The 21,074-nt window shown below is 46.6% G+C and overlaps 1 protein-coding gene across 5 annotated transcripts; it reads right to left on the reverse strand.

Annotated features, from left to right (window-relative positions):
- Positions 1–6,109: 6,109 nt before the first annotated feature.
- On the reverse strand, positions 6,110–16,851 carry FUS (FUS RNA binding protein). 5 transcript variants are annotated; one of them, XM_040635033.1, is made up of 15 exons: positions 16,734–16,851; positions 15,161–15,185; positions 14,918–15,069; positions 14,066–14,207; positions 13,665–13,855; positions 13,258–13,465; positions 11,613–11,647; positions 10,077–10,109; positions 8,819–8,922; positions 8,322–8,451; positions 7,717–7,818; positions 7,449–7,572; positions 7,020–7,120; positions 6,558–6,705; positions 6,110–6,311 (listed from the first exon to the last, which is right to left on the reverse strand). In XM_040635033.1, exons 1-15 carry the CDS (start codon positions 16,744–16,746, stop codon positions 6,272–6,274), a joined length of 1,548 nt encoding a protein of 515 aa, XP_040490967.1. In that variant the 5' UTR covers positions 16,747–16,851; the 3' UTR covers positions 6,110–6,271. The 5 variants fall into 5 exon arrangements, with proteins under 5 accessions (XP_040490967.1, XP_040490966.1, XP_040490968.1 ...); XM_040635032.1 differs by having other exon boundaries at positions 8,819–8,925; XM_040635034.1 differs by having other exon boundaries at positions 8,819–8,925; positions 13,689–13,855; positions 14,066–14,210.
- Positions 16,852–21,074: the final 4,223 nt, after the last annotated feature.

The following is a 21,074-nucleotide window of genomic DNA, read 5'->3' on the forward strand; positions in this document are numbered from 1 at the left end:
GATCCCAGGGTCCTCGGATCAAGTCCCACCATTGGGCTCCTTTCCTTGCTCAGTGGGGAGCCTACTTCTCCCTCTGCCTACTGCTCCCCCTGCTTATTCTGACAAAATCTTAAAAAAAAAAAAAAGTTACAAAAACCAGTGCAGGCCTGAAGCAAAAGAAATGGTTCTAAGAAACTGCTCCCTGGGTTAAAATTTCTTGGGGCCTTTTCCCTTGGGGAGACTGGGGGGTCGGGGGGAGCATGGAAGAACCGAATTTTTTTTCTTTTTTTGTAATAATTTATTTTTTAGAGACAGCACAAGCAGGGGGAGGGACAGAGTGAGGGCAAGAAAGAGAACCTCGAGCAGAGTTCACACTGAGCACAGAGCCTGACACGGGGCTCAGCAGGGGGTTCAATCCCAGATCACAACCTAAGCAGAAAGCAAGAGTCAGATGCTTACCCGACTGCACCACCCAAGGTTACCCCAAGAGAACTGAATTCTGCCTGTAAGCACAGCACAGCATAGCAGTCAAAGATACAAGTTCTACAGTCAAATGATATAAACTCAAAACCCTGCTCCACTTCACATCAGTTTTGACCCTTAAGGCCAGTTCGTGCCTCAGCATCCCCAGCTATAAAGTAGGGATAATAGGATATGGCTCATCACCTAACAGCAACTGGTCCATAGCTAGTACACATTAGTGTTAGCATATCTCCACTAGGACGTTTTTGTTCCTGAGCTCCCCGATGACTTAACGTATATAACACTTCAATCAACTTTTGCTCTAACCTCCAAGCACCACAAAACTGATAAAAGAACAACAGGAGTGCCTGGCTGGAATTGGTGGAACATGTGATCTCAGGGTTTTAAGATTGAGCTCCATATTGGGTGTATTTACTTAGAATTTTAAGTTCTTGGGAAAAAAGGAGGGATGCCTGGGTGGCTCAGTTGGTTATATGTCTGCCTTTGGCTCAGGTTAGGATCCCAGGACCCTGGGATAGAGTCCCGCATCAGGCTCCTTGCTCAGTGAGCCTGCTTCTCCCTCTGCCTGCCACTCCCCCCACTCGCTGACAAAAATGTTATTAAAAAAAGAAAAGAAAAAAAGGTAGCGTTACCCCCTTGCAGACTTGAAAATGCCCCTACCCAGTATTCCTGGTACTCTATCCCCAGAAAAAAGAATTTTTTAAAAAGAACAAGAACAGGAACGCCTGGGTGGCTCAGTTGGTTAAGTTCTCCCTCTGCCTGCCACTCCCCCTGCTTGTGCCCCCGCTCTGACAAAATCTTTTAAGATTTTATTTGAGAGAGAGAACAAGCAGTGGGGAGGGGCAGGAGAGAGCAGCAGACTCCCTGCCGAGCAGGAAGTGAGCAGGAAGCCCAACACGGGGCTTGATTCCAGCCAGGACCCAGAGATCATGACCTGAGCCCAAGGCAGACACTTAACCCACTGAGCCACCCAGGCGCCCCATAAATAAAATCATTAAAAAAATAAATAAAAAGGGGAAAAAGAGAACAAGAACAAAAACTAGTGCTGGCTAGGCCTATGCTAGCTAGAACAAAAATCTACACGCAGGACCCGACCCTCCGTAAGGTGACATTTAGCCTAACTTCTAGCTAGCACCATTTATAAAGTTTTACACAGAGTCAAGTCCCCCTTGACAGGGAAGGTAGAGGGAAACGGCAGAAAAGCAATCTGTGCCAGACTTATAAAGTATGGGTCTAAGTGTGCAGTGGAACCAGCAACGTCAACATTGCCAGAGAACATGTCCCCCACCTGGACCTACACAGTGAATTAGAATCCACATGCTAACAAAACTCCCCAACGATCGAGGTGTTCAACTTAGACACACTGCTGGAGAGGCTGCGGCTCCACCATGTGTCTGAGGGCTGCAGGGGACTTCTCCTATCAGGATGTGGGTGTTTTACTCAGGGAGACAGTACACAGAATAGGCCAGCCTTCTCTCAAACTCCAGAAAAATAAAATAAAATAAATACAAGCCCTATCAGTCCAGATCTGACAGACAGGTCCTCACTCCCTAAAGGGGCTGCCGTTGAACCCTAAGGACAGGGCAGTGAGCAAGGTACAGGGCCTCGGGCAGTCGTGCAACACTGCCACCCAGAGGTGCTCGGGCAGGATGCTACCCGGGGTTCTCGGCTCCCGCTCCCGCAATGTTTCTTCCTTCCATACCCACCCCACTCACCCTCCTTTGGAGTTCTCCACTTAGAACCACCTCGTTTGGTTCCCACTGCACGACAGAGAATCCCAAATCCTTCATCCAAGGATAGTCCCAATGCCTCGCCTGTCTCCACTCCTCACACTAGTGGCTCCATTGTTCTGTTAAAGGAGCCCTTCTCTCTGGGGCCCCTACGTGGCCCAGTCAGGCATCAGTGTCAAACTCGATTTTGGCTCAGGTCTCAATCTCAGGGTCATGGCCTCCATGCTCTGAGCGGAGTCTGCGTGAGGTTCTCTCCCCTTCTGCCCCTCCCCCCAAACTTGCACAGGCTCACTCTCTAAAAATAATCAGGGGCGCCTGGGTGGCTCAGTTGGTTTAAGCGTCTGCCTTCGGCTCAGGTCACGATCCCAGGACCCTGGGATCGAGCCCCACGTTGGGCTCCCTGCTCAGCGGGGAGCTTGCTTCTCCCTCCCTCTCCAACTCTGCCTGCCACTCTGCCTACTTGTGCTGTCAAATAAGATCTTTAAAAAAAAAAAAAACTCTGTTGACTGTATGGGGCGCCTGGGTGGCACAGCGGTTAAGCATATGCCTTCGGCTCAGGGCGTGATCCCAGCGTTGTGGGATCGAGCCCCACACTGGGCTCCTCTGCTATGAGCCTGCTTCTTCCTCTCCCACTCCCCCTGCTTGTGTTCCCTCTCTCGCTGGCTGTCTCTATCTCTGTCAAATAAATAAAATCTTAAAAAAAAAAAACTGTTGACTGTAGGTTGGCACTGTCAAATTGTTTAAAATAATCTTAAAAGAGCACTATCCATAAGCAGGGAGCACTGTTTCCAGATCCAAACTCCTGCTCTTAAGTACTTTCCTCTCTATTCCTGCTTCAATACCAGTAATTTTAGATTGAACAGCCTCCAAAAGCTTTTCTAACTACTAACACCAGGGGTTTAAGGGCCCAATAATTTCTACAAGCCCCAATGTCAGACGTGCCTGCAAGATCCATTTGACTTTACTTCTTCGGCTCTTATGTGTCGGTACCATGAAGATTATAATTCATAGAGAGGTGAATGAGACCATTTTTAATAAATTTAATAAATAATTTTTCTTCTAAGTCTAAAATTATTTCAAAATAAAAAACTAAAGATGAGAAGGGCACCTGGCTGGCTCATAAGAGCATGTGATTCTTGATGCATAGGGACTCAAGCCCCACACTGGGTGTAGAGATCACTTACAAATAAAATTTAAAAAAAAATAAAGATGAAAGAGGCTAAGTACTGTGGGCTCAAAGAAAGGAAACAGAATCTGAGTTCTGGAAAAACTGGGCAGGAATGGTTGCAGATGGGATCCCCAGCTAACACTTGAGTTTAGGTTCTCTGGCACACTAGTGTGGAAGTGAGATCTGGTGACAAAACCCATAGTAGATGATCAAGGGACAAGAGACTGCAGTGCAGTGGGAAGAAACACGCAGAAATAAAGATGTAATGTGCTGTCTCACAGGACAATGGACCCTAACCAAGAACTAAATCAAAGGAGGCAGCAAACAGACCCGCAGCACACCTCTCCCCACCCACCACCAAACCCCCTCCTCCCTTCCTAGTTAACCTGCTGATCTCAATCCAGAATCGTCAGACACCTAGTGCTTCAAGACAGCAGGCTATTTTCAATACTTCAGTAAGATTAATGTATTCTTTAGAAAACCAAGGACAAAAAAATCTAAAATCCTCACCAATGAGAGAAACAGGACTAGCTATTGCTGGCCAAGCTATTCCAAGGGAATACAACAAAGAACAAAGAGGGTCCAAATTCCAAAACCCTGTGGGTCTCACATTTTTCTCACCAACACACTTAGTACCAGAAAGAACAAGCTGCCTGGAACCAAACCAACCAATTCCCTCTACTGTATTTCCATCTTCATCCACTGTCCTGGAAAAGCCCCCAAGCTGAGTCTACCTACTTGTCAGACACCTGGGACCCTATTTCCTTAAAAAGCAAGGCCAATCACGGGTGGCTGGATGGCTCAGTCAGTTGAATGACCAACTGTTGATTGCGGCTCAGGTCATGGTCCACCTGGGATGGAGTCCCGCATCAGGCTCCCCACTCTGGGGGAATCTGCTGGTCTCCCTCTCCCCCTACCCCACCCTTGCCTGTGCTCTTGCTCTCCTGCTCTCAAATAAATAAAACCTTAAAAAAAAAAAAAAAGAGCAAGGCCAATCACTAAGCCCTTTTACGGATGTAGGATTTTAATACTAACAGGTCCAAGTCACCCCTTGCAGCAGGGATCCAGAACCACAACTGAACCCTAACACTGGAAGTCTATTAGGTGAGCAGAAACAAACTTCTCAGAGACATGGATCAAGTTATTCAAACCAGTCCTTCAAGCAAACAGATCAAAAGCAGCAGCAGATCAAAGAAATAGTAAAGGCAGCCTGATCACACCAAAAAGAACTGCCACATCCTCGGCTCCTAGCATGTACCAAATTCAATAGCCAAACCAAAGCATTGCCTGGGAGAACACCCCAGCCATTCTCAACCTACTCTTGGTTACTGAGCGCCCCCACTCAGTAGGGAGAGTAAAACACCTATTTCCTTTGACAAGGCAATCGCTTCCCTGCCTCGTGCCCGTGACCGTATTTGATGAAGCACCCTTCTCTAGAGAACACCTTCAACATACTGGACAACTTTCAACAGAGAGGAAAGCACTTCCCGAAGACGAGTCCCAGGAACTCCACAAGCTATGCTTCCGACAGCAAAATACCTTTTCTGCTGTTGGCTGTAATTTTTAGTTCTGTATTAACAAAAGTCATGCTCAACAAAACTCACTGGCAGGTAAAACACGTCTTTTAACTCAGACTTGAGAGCTGGGGCGAAAAAAAACAGTTTTAGGGGTCGGAAAAGGCTTAGGGTAAAGTTGAGAGGAAAGGTCTAAGGTTTTAACTCATTGGTCCTACCCTTTCCCTATCTCCAACACCCTCCTTTGAAAAGGAAGGGCCATCCACCACCAATTAAGGCTCAAAGCTAAAATCTCAAGATACCATGACCTCAGCCCCCAGTCTAGGCAGGATATGAAAGTGACACAACTGCCTATTTATAGCACCTATCGACCCAAGCCCCACCTTCAGGAAAACAGGCCGAGGGGCACTCACCTTGAAATATAAGGAGCTACCTCTACCTTCCTTTCCCAGCTAACCTTCCCTCTTCTTACCATCAAAACTCATTCCCAACCCTCCTCCCTCAAACTCAGCATCCTCGTAAGACCTAATAAGACCGAAGGTTTGGGGAGAGAAGCTTGTCCCCATAAGAACAGTGATTTCAGAATGAAAATGCTAAGAAATGAAGTGCTAAGACTAGACCTCAATCCTGGCTCTACCATTTTCTGATTGAGAGAGCCAAATAACCCATGCACTCCACCTTCTGCCTGTAGAGTGAGTGAGGCCAGAGAACCTCTGCCGTGAAATAGGCACACTCCCTCCTGAAGGTCCTGAAGACCCAATGCGGCATGCTATGTGCCAATCTGAAAACTGTCTATCTGAATACTTCCCCAAGAGCCAATCTAATTTATTTGAGGCCCACCCTTAAAAAAACGTCAAGAGAGCCAAGAATCTTAAAAAGGGTAAAACTGATAGACTAATAAACTAAGACCAGCAATTAAATAAACGTGGCAAAGACAAACTCGCACACAGTTGAACATATCTGGGGCCACAGTCATGACACATGTTCTTCACTTACCCCAGGCATACATCCAATTTTTGCCATGACAGAAAAGTTTTAATCTCTACTTTCAAAGATGCCACTTGACTTTTTCTCCCCTGGACCAAGTATCAAACACTTTATTCCAGTTCCTGCTAAGCAGGAACAAATTATTCCAGTTCCTGCTAGGCAGGATGATCTGAAAAAGAAAAACTCCCCACATTCCTGACCCAGATATCAATCCTCCAGTGGAGTGAAGAGGGGGAAGAGGAAAAAAATTTAACTAAAACGATGGTTTTTAATGGGAACCAGAGGTATGGTTACAATTACATAGTCCGACACAAAAAACCCGTGGGTGATCAGGAGTTGGAAGGTTACAAAATAATGAGGGTAACACTGGGTACAAGAAGAAAAGCTGTTGCAGAACCTCAGGAGCCAAGCTAATACGGCCTCTCCCTGCGATCCTGTCTGTGCTCACCCCTGCAAGAGAGAGTATCTATTAGGTCTGAGCTGCCAACCTCTCCACCCACCCAACGCCCAAAATCCTCCCTTCCCGCTAACCCAACCCCAAGAAAGGCCTCCTCTTTACAAGTACAGAATGTGAATGTGGATCTACATATTAGTTCTCCAGAATACTTCTCTCACCCTCCTTCCATACCCCACTATGGTGATAATCTCAGCTTTCCAATCAAGCCCTCAAAACGTGTATCAATTTAAGAGTCTTACCTAGAGTCCATCTTGCCAGGGCCAAAGCCACCTCTGTCCCCACCACCCCGGCCCCCTCGGAAGCCCCCACGGTCCCCGCCTCGGCCTCGGTAGCCGCCCCGATCATAGCCTCCTCTGCCACCACGACGATCATCTCCATAGTTACCCCCTAGGACAAAAAAACAGGATAGATCATATACCCCCAAATCCCTCCTACCCTCCAACCTCCCTGCTTCAAGTTAAGGGCTTTCTGGGGCACCTGGGTGGCTCAGTCAGTTAAAGCATCTGATTCCTGGGTTTCAGCTCAGGTCAGGCAGGGTTGTGAGATCGAGCCCTGCCCTCAAGCTCCACACTGAGCATGGACACCGAGCGTGGAGTCTGCCCGTCCCTCCTCCCACCCCCCGCCTAGAATAAATAAATAAAATCTTGGGGGGGGGGGCTTTGTGATCCCAACTCCTTATTACCAGTTCTGTCCCTTCTTACCCATATGAGAGCCTCCCGGTCCCCCTCCTGGGCCATCTGGTTTAGGGGCCTTACATTGGTTGCATTCATTCCTCCAAGAGAAGTTCATGTTCTCACATATACTGAGAAAAATAAAGAAAATTAGTTTGGAAAGATGGGAGTAAACAAGACCAGAATTAGGAAAGATTCCAGTGACCTCAGAGATAACAGTGAGGAAACAGGGGCCTCAAAAAGGCAAAAAAGGCTTCTCAGGAGCACAACCAGAACAAAAACTACAGATAACTGAACTGAGTCCAGTATCTTTTCCACTAGAACAACCTTAATTAGGTAGGCTCTCAGCCAAATGTGTCCCCATCAGTGTGACCTTGACATTTGTCTAAAAACCTCCCAACTCTGCCATAATATCAAACGACACACATTTAAAGGACTAAGAAAAAAAGTTTCACTCACGGATTAGGACACTTCCAGTCACCAGCTCGCTGCTGGCCGCCGCCACCACCACCTCCACTGGGGAATCCTCCCCGGCCACCACCACCACTGCCACCACCTCCATAGCCTCCACGGCCCATGGGTCCTAATAAAGACAGAAATATGGGTCTTCTCCCCTTCCAAGTTTGATTAGCCTAACCTAACCTTTTCCTACACAACCTTACCATCCTCTCCCTCTCCTTACTCTACCATCACCTCTTTATACCAGCAGCAGGAAGTAGCTCCTCACCTCCTCGCCCTCGGCCTCCACGACCATTGCCACCGCCCCGATTAAAGTCTGCTCGCCGAGTAGCAAAGGAGACCTTGATGGGATTCCCAGAGAATTCTTTACCTAATGAAATGAAGACATAGAAAGAGACCTTTCACTAAGATTTGTGGATCCAAAAGCAAGTTTGGTACCATCAAAAGAAGACTACAGCTTCCTGAAAAGGTCTATAATCAGATGATATAAGACAACTGCTTACCCTTGAACATGGGTTAGAACCTACATGCCGATTTTTTTCAATAAATACGGCACAGTACACTACATGAATTTTCTCTTTATACTTGTCTTAGTAACATTCAATATACAAAATGTGTGTTTATCAACTTATCAATGAGGCTTCCAGTCAAAAGTAGGCAAATAATCGAGTTTTCAGGAAGTCGTGTTATATGCAGACTCGTAACTGCACAGGCATCAGACAGCCCTCAACCCCCGTGTTGTTAAATGGTCAACTGTATAAAGTAGCAGATAAAAAGTGTTAGAAGACGTAAAAGGAACCTTCAAAATATAACCTGTTTCCCAAGGCTAGCCGCCCTACCCCACCCGCCCCACACCAGCCTCCTCATACATACCATCAAACCAGTCAATAGCTGCTTTAGCAGAAGGTGGGTCATCAAACGACACTGTTGCCTCTCCCTTCAGCTTGCCTGTTTCCCTGTCTGTGTACAGATTAATCATGGGCTGTCCTGTTTTCTTATTTGTCTGAAAAAGCAACAACATAACATGAGTCTCAGAAGGCAGCACTACCCACCTTCCACCTTCAAGAACCTGAGGTTTCTCATAACCGTATTTCAGCTCCTCTTCCCAGTTAGTCTTGTAGCTCACTATACATCTTGAATTAAAGTCAATGCAAAGATCTCACTTCAATGTTGACCAATAAAACTAAATATAAAACTACAAATTCAAAGGTCTAAGACACTTCCTATTTTTATCAACTATGCAACAATCTAACGTTTTTTCCTCAACAGATTAAGCTGACAACAATTAGGACTTTTTTTTAACTAACGTGTGAAATCCAAAAGCCGGCAGCACCGACAGAGAAGCAAGCACCTACTATGTTCCACAGTACCTTAATAATACCAATCTGCTTGAAGTAATCAGCCACAGACTCAATTGTAACATTTTCACCCAAGCCTTGCACGAAGATGGTGTTGTTGTCTGAATTATCCTGTTCTGCTTCAACGGAAAAAAAATGTGAATTTGAAGAAAACCAGCAAAGGTAAAACAAATCAGTGACTCTTAATCCAACTTTAATACTGCATATTAAACTTTCAAAGAAAAAAAATGAAACCAATGTGATTTAAGGTCAAATGAAAGAAATCCACCTCCCTTCTATTATTTGAGTGCCTGTATGAGAGCCATTTCACAAATTTAAATTTAGTTTTACAAGTATCCTTTAAAAGGTGTTAATATCCATAAAAGAAACCAGAGCTCAGGAGTTCACTGCCCAAGATCACGCGGTAAGTACACCAGTGTGTGTCAATTTTCAACTGAAGACCCAAAGTAAGAAACCTTTTTTATATTAAAATCCAACAGACAACCGAAAGAGACTAAATCCTTCCCTTTATGGGTCTTTTGCCTTTACTCTTTTGGTCATGATCCACATTTTTAAAATCCACTGCTTTAAATCAGCAGTACCAGATTATGGTCTACACAAATATACCACCATCTCTTCGACTTGTTAGAAACACAGGTTGTCAGGATCCTCCCAAACCCTCTAAGTTGCTGGGCAAAGAAACCACTGAGGAGGTATTTCTGATATATACTCATTTACAGATCACTGCTAATTATAACTACACCTAAACTCCCCTTCCCTTCATTTTCCTTCTCTACCCCTTTTTTTTTTTTTTTTAAGATTTTATTTATTCACTGACAGAGAAAGAACACTAAGCAAAGGGAGAGATGCAGGTTCCCCTCTGAGCAGAGAGCCTGACGATGGGCTCGATCCCAGGACCCCAGGATCAATGACCTGAGCTGAAGGCCCATGAGCCACCCAGGCGCCCCTCTATTTTTTAAAGACTGTATTTATTTATTTATTTATTTGACAGGGGGAGAGAACACGCACCCGCACATGCATGTAAAAGCACACAAACGGGGAGTGGCAAGGAGAGGGAGAAGCAGCCTCCCCTTGGAGCAGGGAGCCCAATGCAGGGCTGACCCCAAGACCCTGGGATCACAACCTGAGCAGAAGGCAAACGTTTAACCGACTGAGCCACCCAGGAGCCCCTCTATCCCTGCTCTTTTTCAGATTCCTGAAGTGTCAAAGAACAGTCAAGAAAAGTCTCAATACCACATTAGCCATTCTTTCATGCCAGCTGTGGACTCACCAGAGTCATGACGTGATCCTTGGTCCCGAGGGCCTTAAGTGACATGAAAAAAAAAAAAAAAAACAAACAAGGAAAGAGAAGCTGTTAGTCAACAGGAAGAGACAAACAAGGAAAAAAATTAACACCAATCCAAACTCTTGCAAAATTATCAGTTAAGTGCTCACAGCCTCATCCAAACCCTGTCCTGGGTTGCCTGCCCAGAGAAAATCCTAGACAGGGCTGGGGAAGACACACACAGGCCCCTTTTCTTAAGATCTGTATGTAACTTGAGTCCCCACAGGGACAACTCCACACTTCAGAAAACTCTGCCTCCCCCAGCTCAGGCTGGGAAATGTCCTCAGCACAGATTGGGGGGGGTCAGGAGGGAGACCCATTGCAGTTAACAAAACCAACTCATAGCTTGGCCCTATTCTCTCACCCCAGAGAGAAATGGGCTCACCACCAGCAATGTGATATGCATCCAGCCAGTTTCTCCAAACTTTTAACACCAAAGACACTTATCCCTTGTGGAATAATTTTTAATTTCATCTTTACAAACCATTCTTAAAACCATGTTGTTTCCCCAACCACATGAAAATAAAAAAACATACATAGTAACTATTGTATTTTTAAAGCATGTCCCAGGGAACAGACCAGAAATCTTATTTCCATAATGCAGCCTCTATTTTTTTTCCAGAGACCATCTTTGACCAAAGTTTATCTGAATTCACCATATATAAATATTGTACCCACACTCAATGACACCTAAATCATGAACCCAAGCCTTTGGCTTTAAATGTTGAGACAAATCAAGAAACCTTTTTTGTTAGTTAACCAAACCAGAAAAGTTCCAGCTTACTGGGAGACTTCTCAAATTTGCCATTTTTCCATGAATTCAGTTTGTGTTGTTAAGACCTGGTTATTTCCCATGAGCCACACATGCTCCCAACCTTTCTTGTAGTAGTCCACACCTTCCTTCCCAGAGCTAGTTTCTATTTGCCCATCTGAGTTGAGTTTAAGTACATATATGTAGAATTGCATTGACACCATTCAGCATTTAATATATAAATATATACCAACTTCACCATCCTCAGGGCAGGGCAGCATTTCACATCCCCCTTCCAGAATTAAAACATTTGGAGGTTGTTACACACACACACACACACACACACACACACACACTAGCCTTGGACACACTGATCAAAAGGATCCTAAAGCCAAGTTGGCACCACGTGTTCCAGCACACACTCTCCAGTTTCTCATAATGGTGGTCACTAAGTGCCAGGGGTGGCAACACTCCTGTCAGAGGCCTACTAAACACCTCTTATTAACCTGGGTCAAACCAATTTGGCACCAGACGACTGCTGAGTCTTACCCTGCCTGCCTCCAGGTTAGCACACATCTGGCAGCAGGTAGCATTCTACCCCACCCCTTTCTGGAGGTGGTTCTGGACACTTCAAAACCTTTGACACTTAAAACACGCTAAGACATCTGCAAATGAACAATCAGACAAAGCATTGCTGGGAGTTGGGAATTTTGGAAACTCTGTTCACTTACCACCAAATTTATTGAAGCCACCACGGTCACTTCCGCTGGAGAAGACAAGTTAGAAGAAAGGACATGAAGCTTCCAACGGCTACAAAAGGGCGTTTTTTGATTTTGTTTAACATTCCCCAAACATGGATAGGTGTTTTGGGAAAAAGATACAAGTGGCTACTAAAATACATTCCCCTTCCTGACCACCGCTTGTCTGACCTTTGAGCATGTCACACACACGTGTGCAATTTCTCAGACACGGTTTTTAAGGATTTTGCTTTTAAAAGGTTATATATCTATTTCCTCTGGAAAAAAAAATGACCCATTTTCCTTGGTCGTTCTTCCGATGTAGCAGATGTTTTTTCCTCTTGTCGCGAGTGGTTGACAACCCAGTAGTTGGTTTAAAAACCCTACCCCCAATTCACCCAGAAGACATTTCACACCAGGCTGGGGTAGCCCTGAACACATTTTTGTGGTTTTTGCTTTGAAAGCAGCAAGCAGACCCAACCCCATTCCATAAAAAGTCAAAACCAAAGGCAATTTTCCCTTAAAGCAAGACAAACTTAGCTAAGCCCTATCCTAACTACTGAGCTGTTTTTTATCTCCCCCCACCCCCCGGGGTCACCCCTTCTACACTGCGAGAAGAGCGGAGTATTTTGCAATGTCACCTTTCATACCTGTGGCACATAAAATGCAGAGCAAGTTAACAGTCACATAACAGTTGTTTTTCTTTTTTAAAGTTTTGCATTAAACACACGCACACAAGAGTTTTCCTTATTTTTGTACGGTTTTTGAGATTGCCCCCACCCACCTCTGAAATACTTACCATATACAAACTCTCATTTAAAAAACCTACTTTTTCCAAAAAAGGAGTAACACACTGACGTTCCTCCCCTTTTCAGAGGGAGACAGAGGAGGATCCTTCAAATCGTATTTACCAACAGATTTGACCAATGCTTTAACATTAAATCTAAGGTTCTACTTCAAATCAACTATAGCGGGAAGGGGAAGAAAGAGAAAGTCCAGCTGGGCAAGTAACCAGGGGAGGGGGACAGTGGAACAAATAGATCGGATACCACTGTCAAGCGTATTTTGTCCAAAAGGTCTGCACACTTCAGACAGCCCCATAAACCAAGTCACACACAAAATCATTACTGCCAGGCAAATTACTGCAAATCAAGCTCATGGATTCAAATGACTACAGAATACGGGAAGAGTAGCCAACTCCTGGAAGCTGAAGTCATTGGTTAAGCATTAACAACTCCTTTAGAGGACACATGGGAATACATGTAACAAGTTTCCCTATTACCAGGAGTGGGATCATCGGTTTCCCTTGCAGAGAAAGAAGACTTTACTTCCATGTTTCTTGCCTAGGATATCAATGACTCCCAATCCATATACACCTATGTATTTTTTCCTTTTTCTTTGGAAATGCAAGCGTCAGTACTCAAATCTCTATTGAGAAGTGTGGGTGAGAGTTCAGGCTCCCAAATTCTCACAAAAAAATGGGGATGTACGAAGAAACCATCAATGCCCCCAACTCCAAGCCCTCATAGATCCCCAGAGTAAAACTAACCATGCACTAAGAAACTGAGCTTCAAGGGAGATTCATGCAACCCTCCACGCTCCCCACTGATGTTACTCCCTAGCTCACAAGAACACCTACCCCATGCCGCCTCTGCCTCCACGGCCACCTCCACGACCTCTGGGTTCATAGCCACCGCTGCTGCGGTTGTAACCACCGCCACCGCCCCGGCCGCGGCCCCCACGGTCCTGCTGGCCTCCCCCGTAGCCACCGCCACCACCACTCTGGTCCTGATTGCCATAACCGCCGCCGCCACCACTCATGGAGGACTGATCTTGGCCATAGTTACCTGTCAGAAGAGAAAGGATTCTTTAAAGAAAAAAACGCACATGGCATTAAACAGTGCCGAAAGAGAAAAGATAATGGAAATGAAGACAGCTAAGAAACAAGAAAGCAAAATTTTTAAGAACCTTTTAGGGCAAGGGGCCACACAATGTATATAAATCTCTACAGAAAACAGGGATGAAACAAAGCTGAAGACCCCTCACCTCCACCACCCCCTCCGCCACCACCTCCACTGCTACTGTTGTACTGGTTCTGCTGTCCATAGCCTTGAGGGGGATTATAGGAGCTTTGCTGCTGTCCATAGCTTTGCTGCTGTCCACTATAGCCAGACTGCTGGCCATAGCCCCCACTTTGGGGCTGCCCGTAGCCGCTGCTCTGAGAACTACCACCATAACTAAGGAAAAAGAAAAAAAAAACAATCATAATGCCAGCAGGTCTAAAACTTCATGTTTGGCACATCCCATTCTCGTACCCAACCCCCATTACAAAGACTCCTCCCCCCTCCCCCCACCATTACTCCCTAACTGCTCCTGTTGTTAATCACATCATTCCTTATCAATTCAGCCCTAACCATATTCCAGGCCTCCCCCACAAAACTCCTTACCTTCCCGAGGTGCTGCTAGGAGCCGGCTGCTGGCCATAGCCAGGATAAGAGGACTGTTGCCCATAAGATGACTGAGAACCCTGGCTACCGCCATAGCCACTGGTTGAGCCATATCCCTGGGGAGCTGACTGAGTGCCATAGCCTGCTACAACGAAAAGAAAAGAAGTCACAAAGACTATGAGAAAGGGAGAGAACAAGCTGATGAAAATATTATGTACTACCCCCTTGAAAAGTCAACCTCCTAGAAGCTACTTGGAAGTCTTTTAAATCTTGGTCAAAGATGCCCTTCCCCTTCCACCGTAAGGCTTAACTACCAACTTCAGAGTGCCAATCTCATCCCACCTATCCCGAGGCCAGTCTCCAGGACCACTATTAATCACAACCCAAGAGAGTCCTATTCATTAACAGCATTTTAACCTGCTCACAGGTGTGCAGAACAAACAGGGCAACCCACAATATTTACATATCAGGATCTCAGGGCAAATTCCCCTCCTTGTGTACCACAGTAATATATAGTAGCCTAACTTCAAACATCTTAAAGCAAATCATCCCCTCCCTGTATGAAAAGCCTAAAACTTTCCCCTTAGGGAATACTCTCCCCCACATTTCATTGTCATGCTAAGGGAAAACGAGGAAAAGGAGAGCATAAACAGAAAGATAAATAGTCAAAAATAAAAGAATTAAAAACCAATTAAGTATGTTTGAAAAGATTCAGATTCCACAGAAGTTTTAAGAGTTACAGACTAATTAAAGGGAAAGCAAGTTTTAACATTTCAGCACTGCTTAAGATTAAGAAAAGCTACATTCAAGAAGAACAGGAAGAGGCGGGGTAACCCACTAAAAGAGACTCACTGTTCTGGGTCTGTCCATAAGAACCACCATAGCCGCTCTGGCCATAGCCTGAAGTGTCTGACTGGCCGTAACCACTGTAACTCTGCTGTCCATAGGGCTGACTGCTCTGCTGGGAATAGCCCTGCCCAGGCTGGGTGGGGTAGGCCCCATAGCTGGAAAAAAAGAAAAACAGTGCAATCAGGAAAAGATACCTAAGCCACCCCTTGCCACTCTACAAACTGGAAGCCCTGAAATGACACTCACCTTTGGGTTGCTTGTTGGGTATAGTCTGCAAAAGAAAATACACAATTACATTACCTTCAACTATCCCTGAGAGAATAGAATTAAATTTCTTAACTCAAGCCCTGGGGCCTCCAGATAACATCAACTATGTTGCAAGAAAGGCAGAAATTCCCTCATGAGAGGAAGGACAAGCTGGCAGGTCATAATCAAGTTTTCTTACAATGAAAGAAAAACCAAACTCTTACAGACACCGGTAAGTCTTACTATTGGGGGAAAAAATGGAATCTTGGTGGAAAACTACAATTTTCTGCAAATTCAACTGATGTCAGGAATGCACAAATCCACACATATTTATTTTCTTACCCACTCCGTAGAAAGGTATCACCAACAGTCAAGCTAAAGTCACAAACTTACTTAAGTAGGACATTTTAATGCAAGCAGGAGGCAGCAATGATGGGGATGTGGCCTCCACTCTCAATCAAGGTCCAAAAAACAGATGCGTCTCAAATGAGGCCATTCTTCACCCTTTGCCCAATCTCGGAGAATGGCAAAGTGGCCTTTTAGGGCAAAGCCAGGTAGCCAAGAGAATTCTCTGAACCCAAATGACAGAGATCAAAGAGTTCGCCTTGGGAGGCCCATCAACCGGTACTCAAATCCCGAGCCCCGTTGGCTCCAAACGATTCCGTTTTCTCATCTACCTTGCCTTCCCCGGGGCTGTGGGGAGTCTCGGCAAAGCAAGGGTAGCGAAAGCGCTCTTAAATCGCGCCCACTGAAGGCGCACCAGCCAGATCAACTCATCTCCTCAGTACAGGAAACAAGGCGCTTCCCCCGCAGGAAAAGGGCAAAGGACCGGGAGAGGGTGTGGCCTCGGGCGGCCGTTCCTTTCGGTTCCCACCTCAGAAAGCGGAAATTTCGGCGGGAAAACCCTCGGGCCCGGTCCCAAGTCCGTTAGACGACCCCCTAGGGCCTCCCCCAAACCGTTAAGCGGGCGCACGGCCCCGATCCCGAGCCTCCGCCCCCGGCCGCGTGGCAACCGAGGCGGGAACCAGGCGGTCCCGCCCCTTCCCGAGGGACCCCGGGGGCGAGGCCCACACCGGACGCGCGCAGCGGAGTCTCCAGCGGAGGGTATCGCGACAAAAAGCAGGGCTAACACGAGGCGGGAGGGGGTTCGCGCCGCGAGAAAGGGGGGAGGGGCCAGCAGAGCGCGTGCGCGCACCGAGTGCCCGGATGCAGCACTGCGACAAAGCGGGGCCGAGATCCCGGCTGGGAACGAGGGGAAAAAAGGCTTCGGGACCGAGCATTTCCATCTGTACCTCACGTTTCAAATCACCAAGAAGCGTCCTTCTCAAATCCCATTTCAAGTAAAGGGGCTGCGAAGGCAAGATCCCCTCACCCCGCGCAAAGCGCCAGAGGAGCGAAACAAAATGGCGACACTGGCCTCCCCCTTCCACCCCTCTCGCCGCTTCCCGCCACAGTGGTGCGAGAAGACCCTACACGCGATCGCCGCCCAGGTCCGACCGAAAAATAAAAACCCAGCTGGGAAGTAACGAAGCCCCAGGCTGGCACGCCATCGCCGCCTCGCGCCCTTACATACCGTTTGAGGCCATGTCCGCGCACGCGCGCACAGGCCGACAAGCAACAAGATTCCAACACCACAGAGCACCGACGCCTCGAGGACTGAGCAGCCCCGCCTCCTGCGTCGGGGTTTATGTACGCCTCCCCGCCTACGTACCGCGGTGGAATACACCAAATGTGGAAAGGAAAGGGGGGAGCATGGCCGGACTCCTACAACGCTTCAGGGATTATAGAGAATCTTAACAGATAGAGGGAAGCATATTAACTAATAACCTTGCGAGTAATATATATAGTCCCATTTTTTCTAGTAAAGTCTCTGAATCGCCCTGCAGGACTAGCCCACGATTCATCTCCACCCCTATAAAGGTATGGTGCAGTCTGATTAACCTCTGGGGGCGGAGCGAGGGGCCCAGGGCGTCTGCGGACGCAACCGTAGTCAAAGCCGGGAGTCGCGGGGCGGGAACCGAAATTCTTCTGGCTGGCCCCTTTCACTGGGCCCCACTTTCACTCAGGATGGCAAGCTCCTGCGCCCTATTGCCCTTTTACTGCACCAGACGCTTGGTCCCTCCGGCTCCAACCTCCCTCTCTGGCTCAAACGTTCTCCCCCCAACAACACACACCCTGTGTCTCGGTTTCCACTTCATCGTCTCTCGGGGTTGCGTTTCCTTAGTCCCTAGCAGGAATTGTGGATTGTGACGGTTGACCTAAAAGAAAACATGGAGTTTAGCCCGGACCCCTGGGTCCGTAATCTGGTCCCAGCACTGATCGCCCACCAAACACTCTCGGCTTCGCTCTTGACTAGCGGTGGGACTGTAAAGGCCAGGCCCTCTGGACCTCAGCGTTGAGATGAGATTAGGGGTCTTCCTTACTCCTTATACTGATAAGGAGCTTTTTATTTTCCTAAAGCCCTACCAAAGAACCAATGTGGAGATTCAGTAATGACTGATGTTTATAGAGAGTTTAAGTGGTTTCAAAATGTACAATCAGGGGCCCCTGGCTGGCTCAAGTCAGTGGAGCGTGTTACTTGATCTAGGGGTCATGAGTTCCAGCCCCATGTGGGGGGTAGAGATTACTTAAAAATAAAATCTTTAGGTGCGCCTGGGTGGTTCAGTGGTTAAGCATTGGACTCTTAGTTTCGGCTCAGGTGGTGGTCTCAGGGTGGTGAGACTAAGCCCTGCATTGTCTCCTCACTCAGCCAGAGTCGGCTTGAGGTTTCCTCTCCCTCTGCTCCTTGCCCTGCTCGTGTGCCTGCTCTTGTGCTCTCTCCCACTCTCTCTCTCTCTCTCAAATAAATAAAACTTAAAAAAATAAAATCTTTAAACAAACAAACAAAAAAGGATAATTGATTGCTTTCCCATCACTATCTTGTGAAGAAAGTAAAGGTATCTCCATTTTGTAGACAAGAAACCTGAGACTGAAACCAAGTGCAATCCGGGTTACAGACTGGCTAAGGGTTCGGCCTGATTCCAGTCCAGGTCTGTGTGGCTGCAAAACACTGTTTTTGTCGGTTACGTGAACGCTTTGCAGTGTTCTGAAGCCTGTTCACTCCCTGTGAGAACAAGGACAAAAAGTGAAATTCAAATTAACTTGCAACTTGCATTCTAATCAGCCTGGCCTAGAGAAGGACATTGTAAAGTATTAAATAAAACAAGACAAAGTTATTCCTGTTATACCTGCCATGCAGATTTTCCTTCTCAAACTACCTTTGACCTGAGTTCCAGAAGTTCCTTTGTAGGTTTGACACTTTTTCCTAGAGAAACAACTGACTATGCCCTAAGCCTGCCCACAAACTTCTACTGAAATTCCTGATTTAGGCCCTGTTGGTTCTTGAACACTTTGTCACCTACCCCATTGGAAGGACAGTGTGACTCTGGAGTAAGACAAAGGGAAGTCCATGACTCATTCATTCATTCATTCATTCATTCATTCAACAAATATTTACTAAGCATCTACGGTGTTCCAGACACTGTTCTGGGCACTGAGGATGCATTAGTGTAAAAACAAGCAATTTAATAGCATAACATATTTAATAATGATAATTTTATATATACCATATATAACATATTTATAATAGTGTAATACTATGATAAGGCTTACTGAGTATCAACACTGTTCTGAATGCTTTAATTATAATTTAATCTTACTCTTCACAATAAAAAGTTGATGTGAGGATTACATTTTACAGATGAGCATATAGACACAGAAGGGTCCAAAGCTATGCCCAAAGCTATACAGAAGGTAGCAGAGCCAGGTTCCCACCTGGCTCACAGTTCCCGCTCTTTAACTTCTATGCTTCAGCAAACATGGCTCACACACTGCATAATATGTACCAAGCATGGGCCAGACCTGGAGAGAGGAGGATGAAAAAGATCCAGTCCCGGAACCACAGGACCTTGTAGCCAGTGGGTGAGATGTGGGTGAGACCCACAGACCCCAGAGTGTACTTGAATCAAACGTGGTAAGTGCTATAACAAGGAATCGAGAACTCTGGAAACTCTGCTGGGACAGCAAGTCATCCAGCAGGTGAGCAACCACAGACAGGGAAGGAGAGGTGGAACACTGAAGCCAGGCCTTACAGGATAAGTTCACCAAGCCGAGAGAAGAAAGAGTCTAACAGGAAGAAGGAAGGGCAAAGGCATGGGTGGGAGAGAGGACCTATGGAGCAGAGTAGCACGGAGTAACTCTGAAATTATGACTTCTCTGAGAGGACCCTTCCTGAGTCACATAACACAGAGATCTCTCACGCCTCCTTAAAGTCTCCTTACTTGACATCCCTGCTCTGTCCCCTCCCACCTTTCCCACTGTGCGTCTCTCTCCTTCCCCTTGTATACTTTTCCTCTGCTCACCTGGAGCCCCGAGGTGAGAAATGGTGTGCAATGCAGCCTGCAGACAGGTTTTGTGTAGGCTACATGTTGTTTTTCATTTTTTTAACTACTTGCCAACACTAAAAGTAGAGCAAAAATCCGAAGAGGCTCTGGCCCTCCTGGGCCCACTTTCCATTAGGGCAAGGGTAAGCTGGAGAAAGAACCCACTGGGGCATGTGCCTGCAGCTAACCATAGTCTCCCTCACTCCCTAATATCTCAGACAGCATACTGAGAAAATGCTTAATGTCAATTGGAGGTTGGTAAAAATAAAAATGTAATATTTTCCTGTCTGAATCTGTTACGCCCTGGATGCTATTCTCAGACCCCTAGTGGGGACTACAGGTTAAAAACTGGCTCTAGGGGCGCCTGGGTGGCTCAGTCAGTTAAGTATCTGCCTTCAGCTCAGGTCATGATCCCAGGGTCCTGGGGTCAGTCTCCCTGCTCAGCGGGGACTTTTGCTTCTCCCTCTCCCTTTGCTCCTCACCCTCTGCTTGTGCTCTCTCTCTCTCTCTCTCTCACTTGCTCTCTCTCTCTTTCTCTCAAATAAATAAAATCTTTAAAAAAATTAAAAATAAAAAAAAATGGGTCTAGACAATCATATCCACATCATGCCTTCAACTCCTTGATGTGTATGTCCAGCCATGACACTCCCAAGTTCCATGCCTGTCTCTTAATCATCCCCAGTCCAGGGTGCCCGGGTGGCGCAGCTAGTTAAGCATCTGACTCCGTTTTGGCTCAGGTCATGATCTCAGGGTCGAGAGATTGAACCCCATGTCGAGCCCCACGTCGGGCTCTGCACTCAATGTGGGGTCTGCTTAGGTTTCTCTCTTCCTCTTCCTCTGTCCCTCCCACTCGTTGTCTCTCTCTCTCTCTCTCTCAAATAAATAAATAAATCTTTAAAAAAAAATCATCTCCAGGGCTCTTGGGTGGCTCAGTTGGTTAAGCGTCTGCCTTCAGCTCAGGTCATGATCCCAGGGTCCTGGGATGGAGCCCTACCTACATCGGGCTCCCGCTTAGCAAGGAGCCTGCTTCTCCCTCTCCCTCTGCTCTCTCCCTCTGTTCTCTCAAAGAAATGAAATCTTTTTAAAAAATCATCTCCAGGGGCACCTGGGTGGCTCAGATGGTTGGGCATCCGCCTTTGGCTCAAGTCATGACCTCCAGGTCCTGGGATGGAGCCCTGTCTCCGGGCTCCCAGCTCAGCGGGGAGTCTGATTCTGCCTCTCCCCCTGCTTGTGCTCTCTCTGTCTCTGTCTTTCTGTCTCTCTCTCAAATGAATAAATAAAATCTTTAGGAAAAAAAAATCATCTCCAGTCCAATTTTGTCAGGCAGATGCATCACGCAAGATTGGAGATAGCAACCATGTGTGGCAAGTTCAGATACTCTGGCCGGCATAGCAGCTCAAGCCTTCGGCCCTTCCCAGGTAGCTCTTACGCAGGTTATAACATCCTTAGTATAATTTATGTCAATGGCATGAGGCATAGCACTGGAATTTACT

The sequence above is a fragment of the Ursus maritimus genome, unplaced genomic scaffold (assembly GCF_017311325.1).
Source record: "Ursus maritimus isolate PB19 unplaced genomic scaffold, ASM1731132v1 scaffold_2, whole genome shotgun sequence".
Classification (NCBI taxonomy): Eukaryota; Metazoa; Chordata; class Mammalia; order Carnivora; family Ursidae; genus Ursus; species Ursus maritimus.

Excerpts from the sequence above, each read along its gene's own strand:
- FUS (XM_040635031.1), bottom strand. Across the intron at positions 14,211-14,917 it reads TTATGGACAGACCCAGAACA|CAGGCTATGGCACTCAGTCA; the intron begins GTGAGTCTCTTT and ends TTTTCGTTGTAG. Across the intron at positions 8,926-10,076 it reads AGGATCACGTCATGACTCTG|CAGAACAGGATAATTCAGAC; the intron begins GTGAGTCCACAG and ends TTTCCGTTGAAG.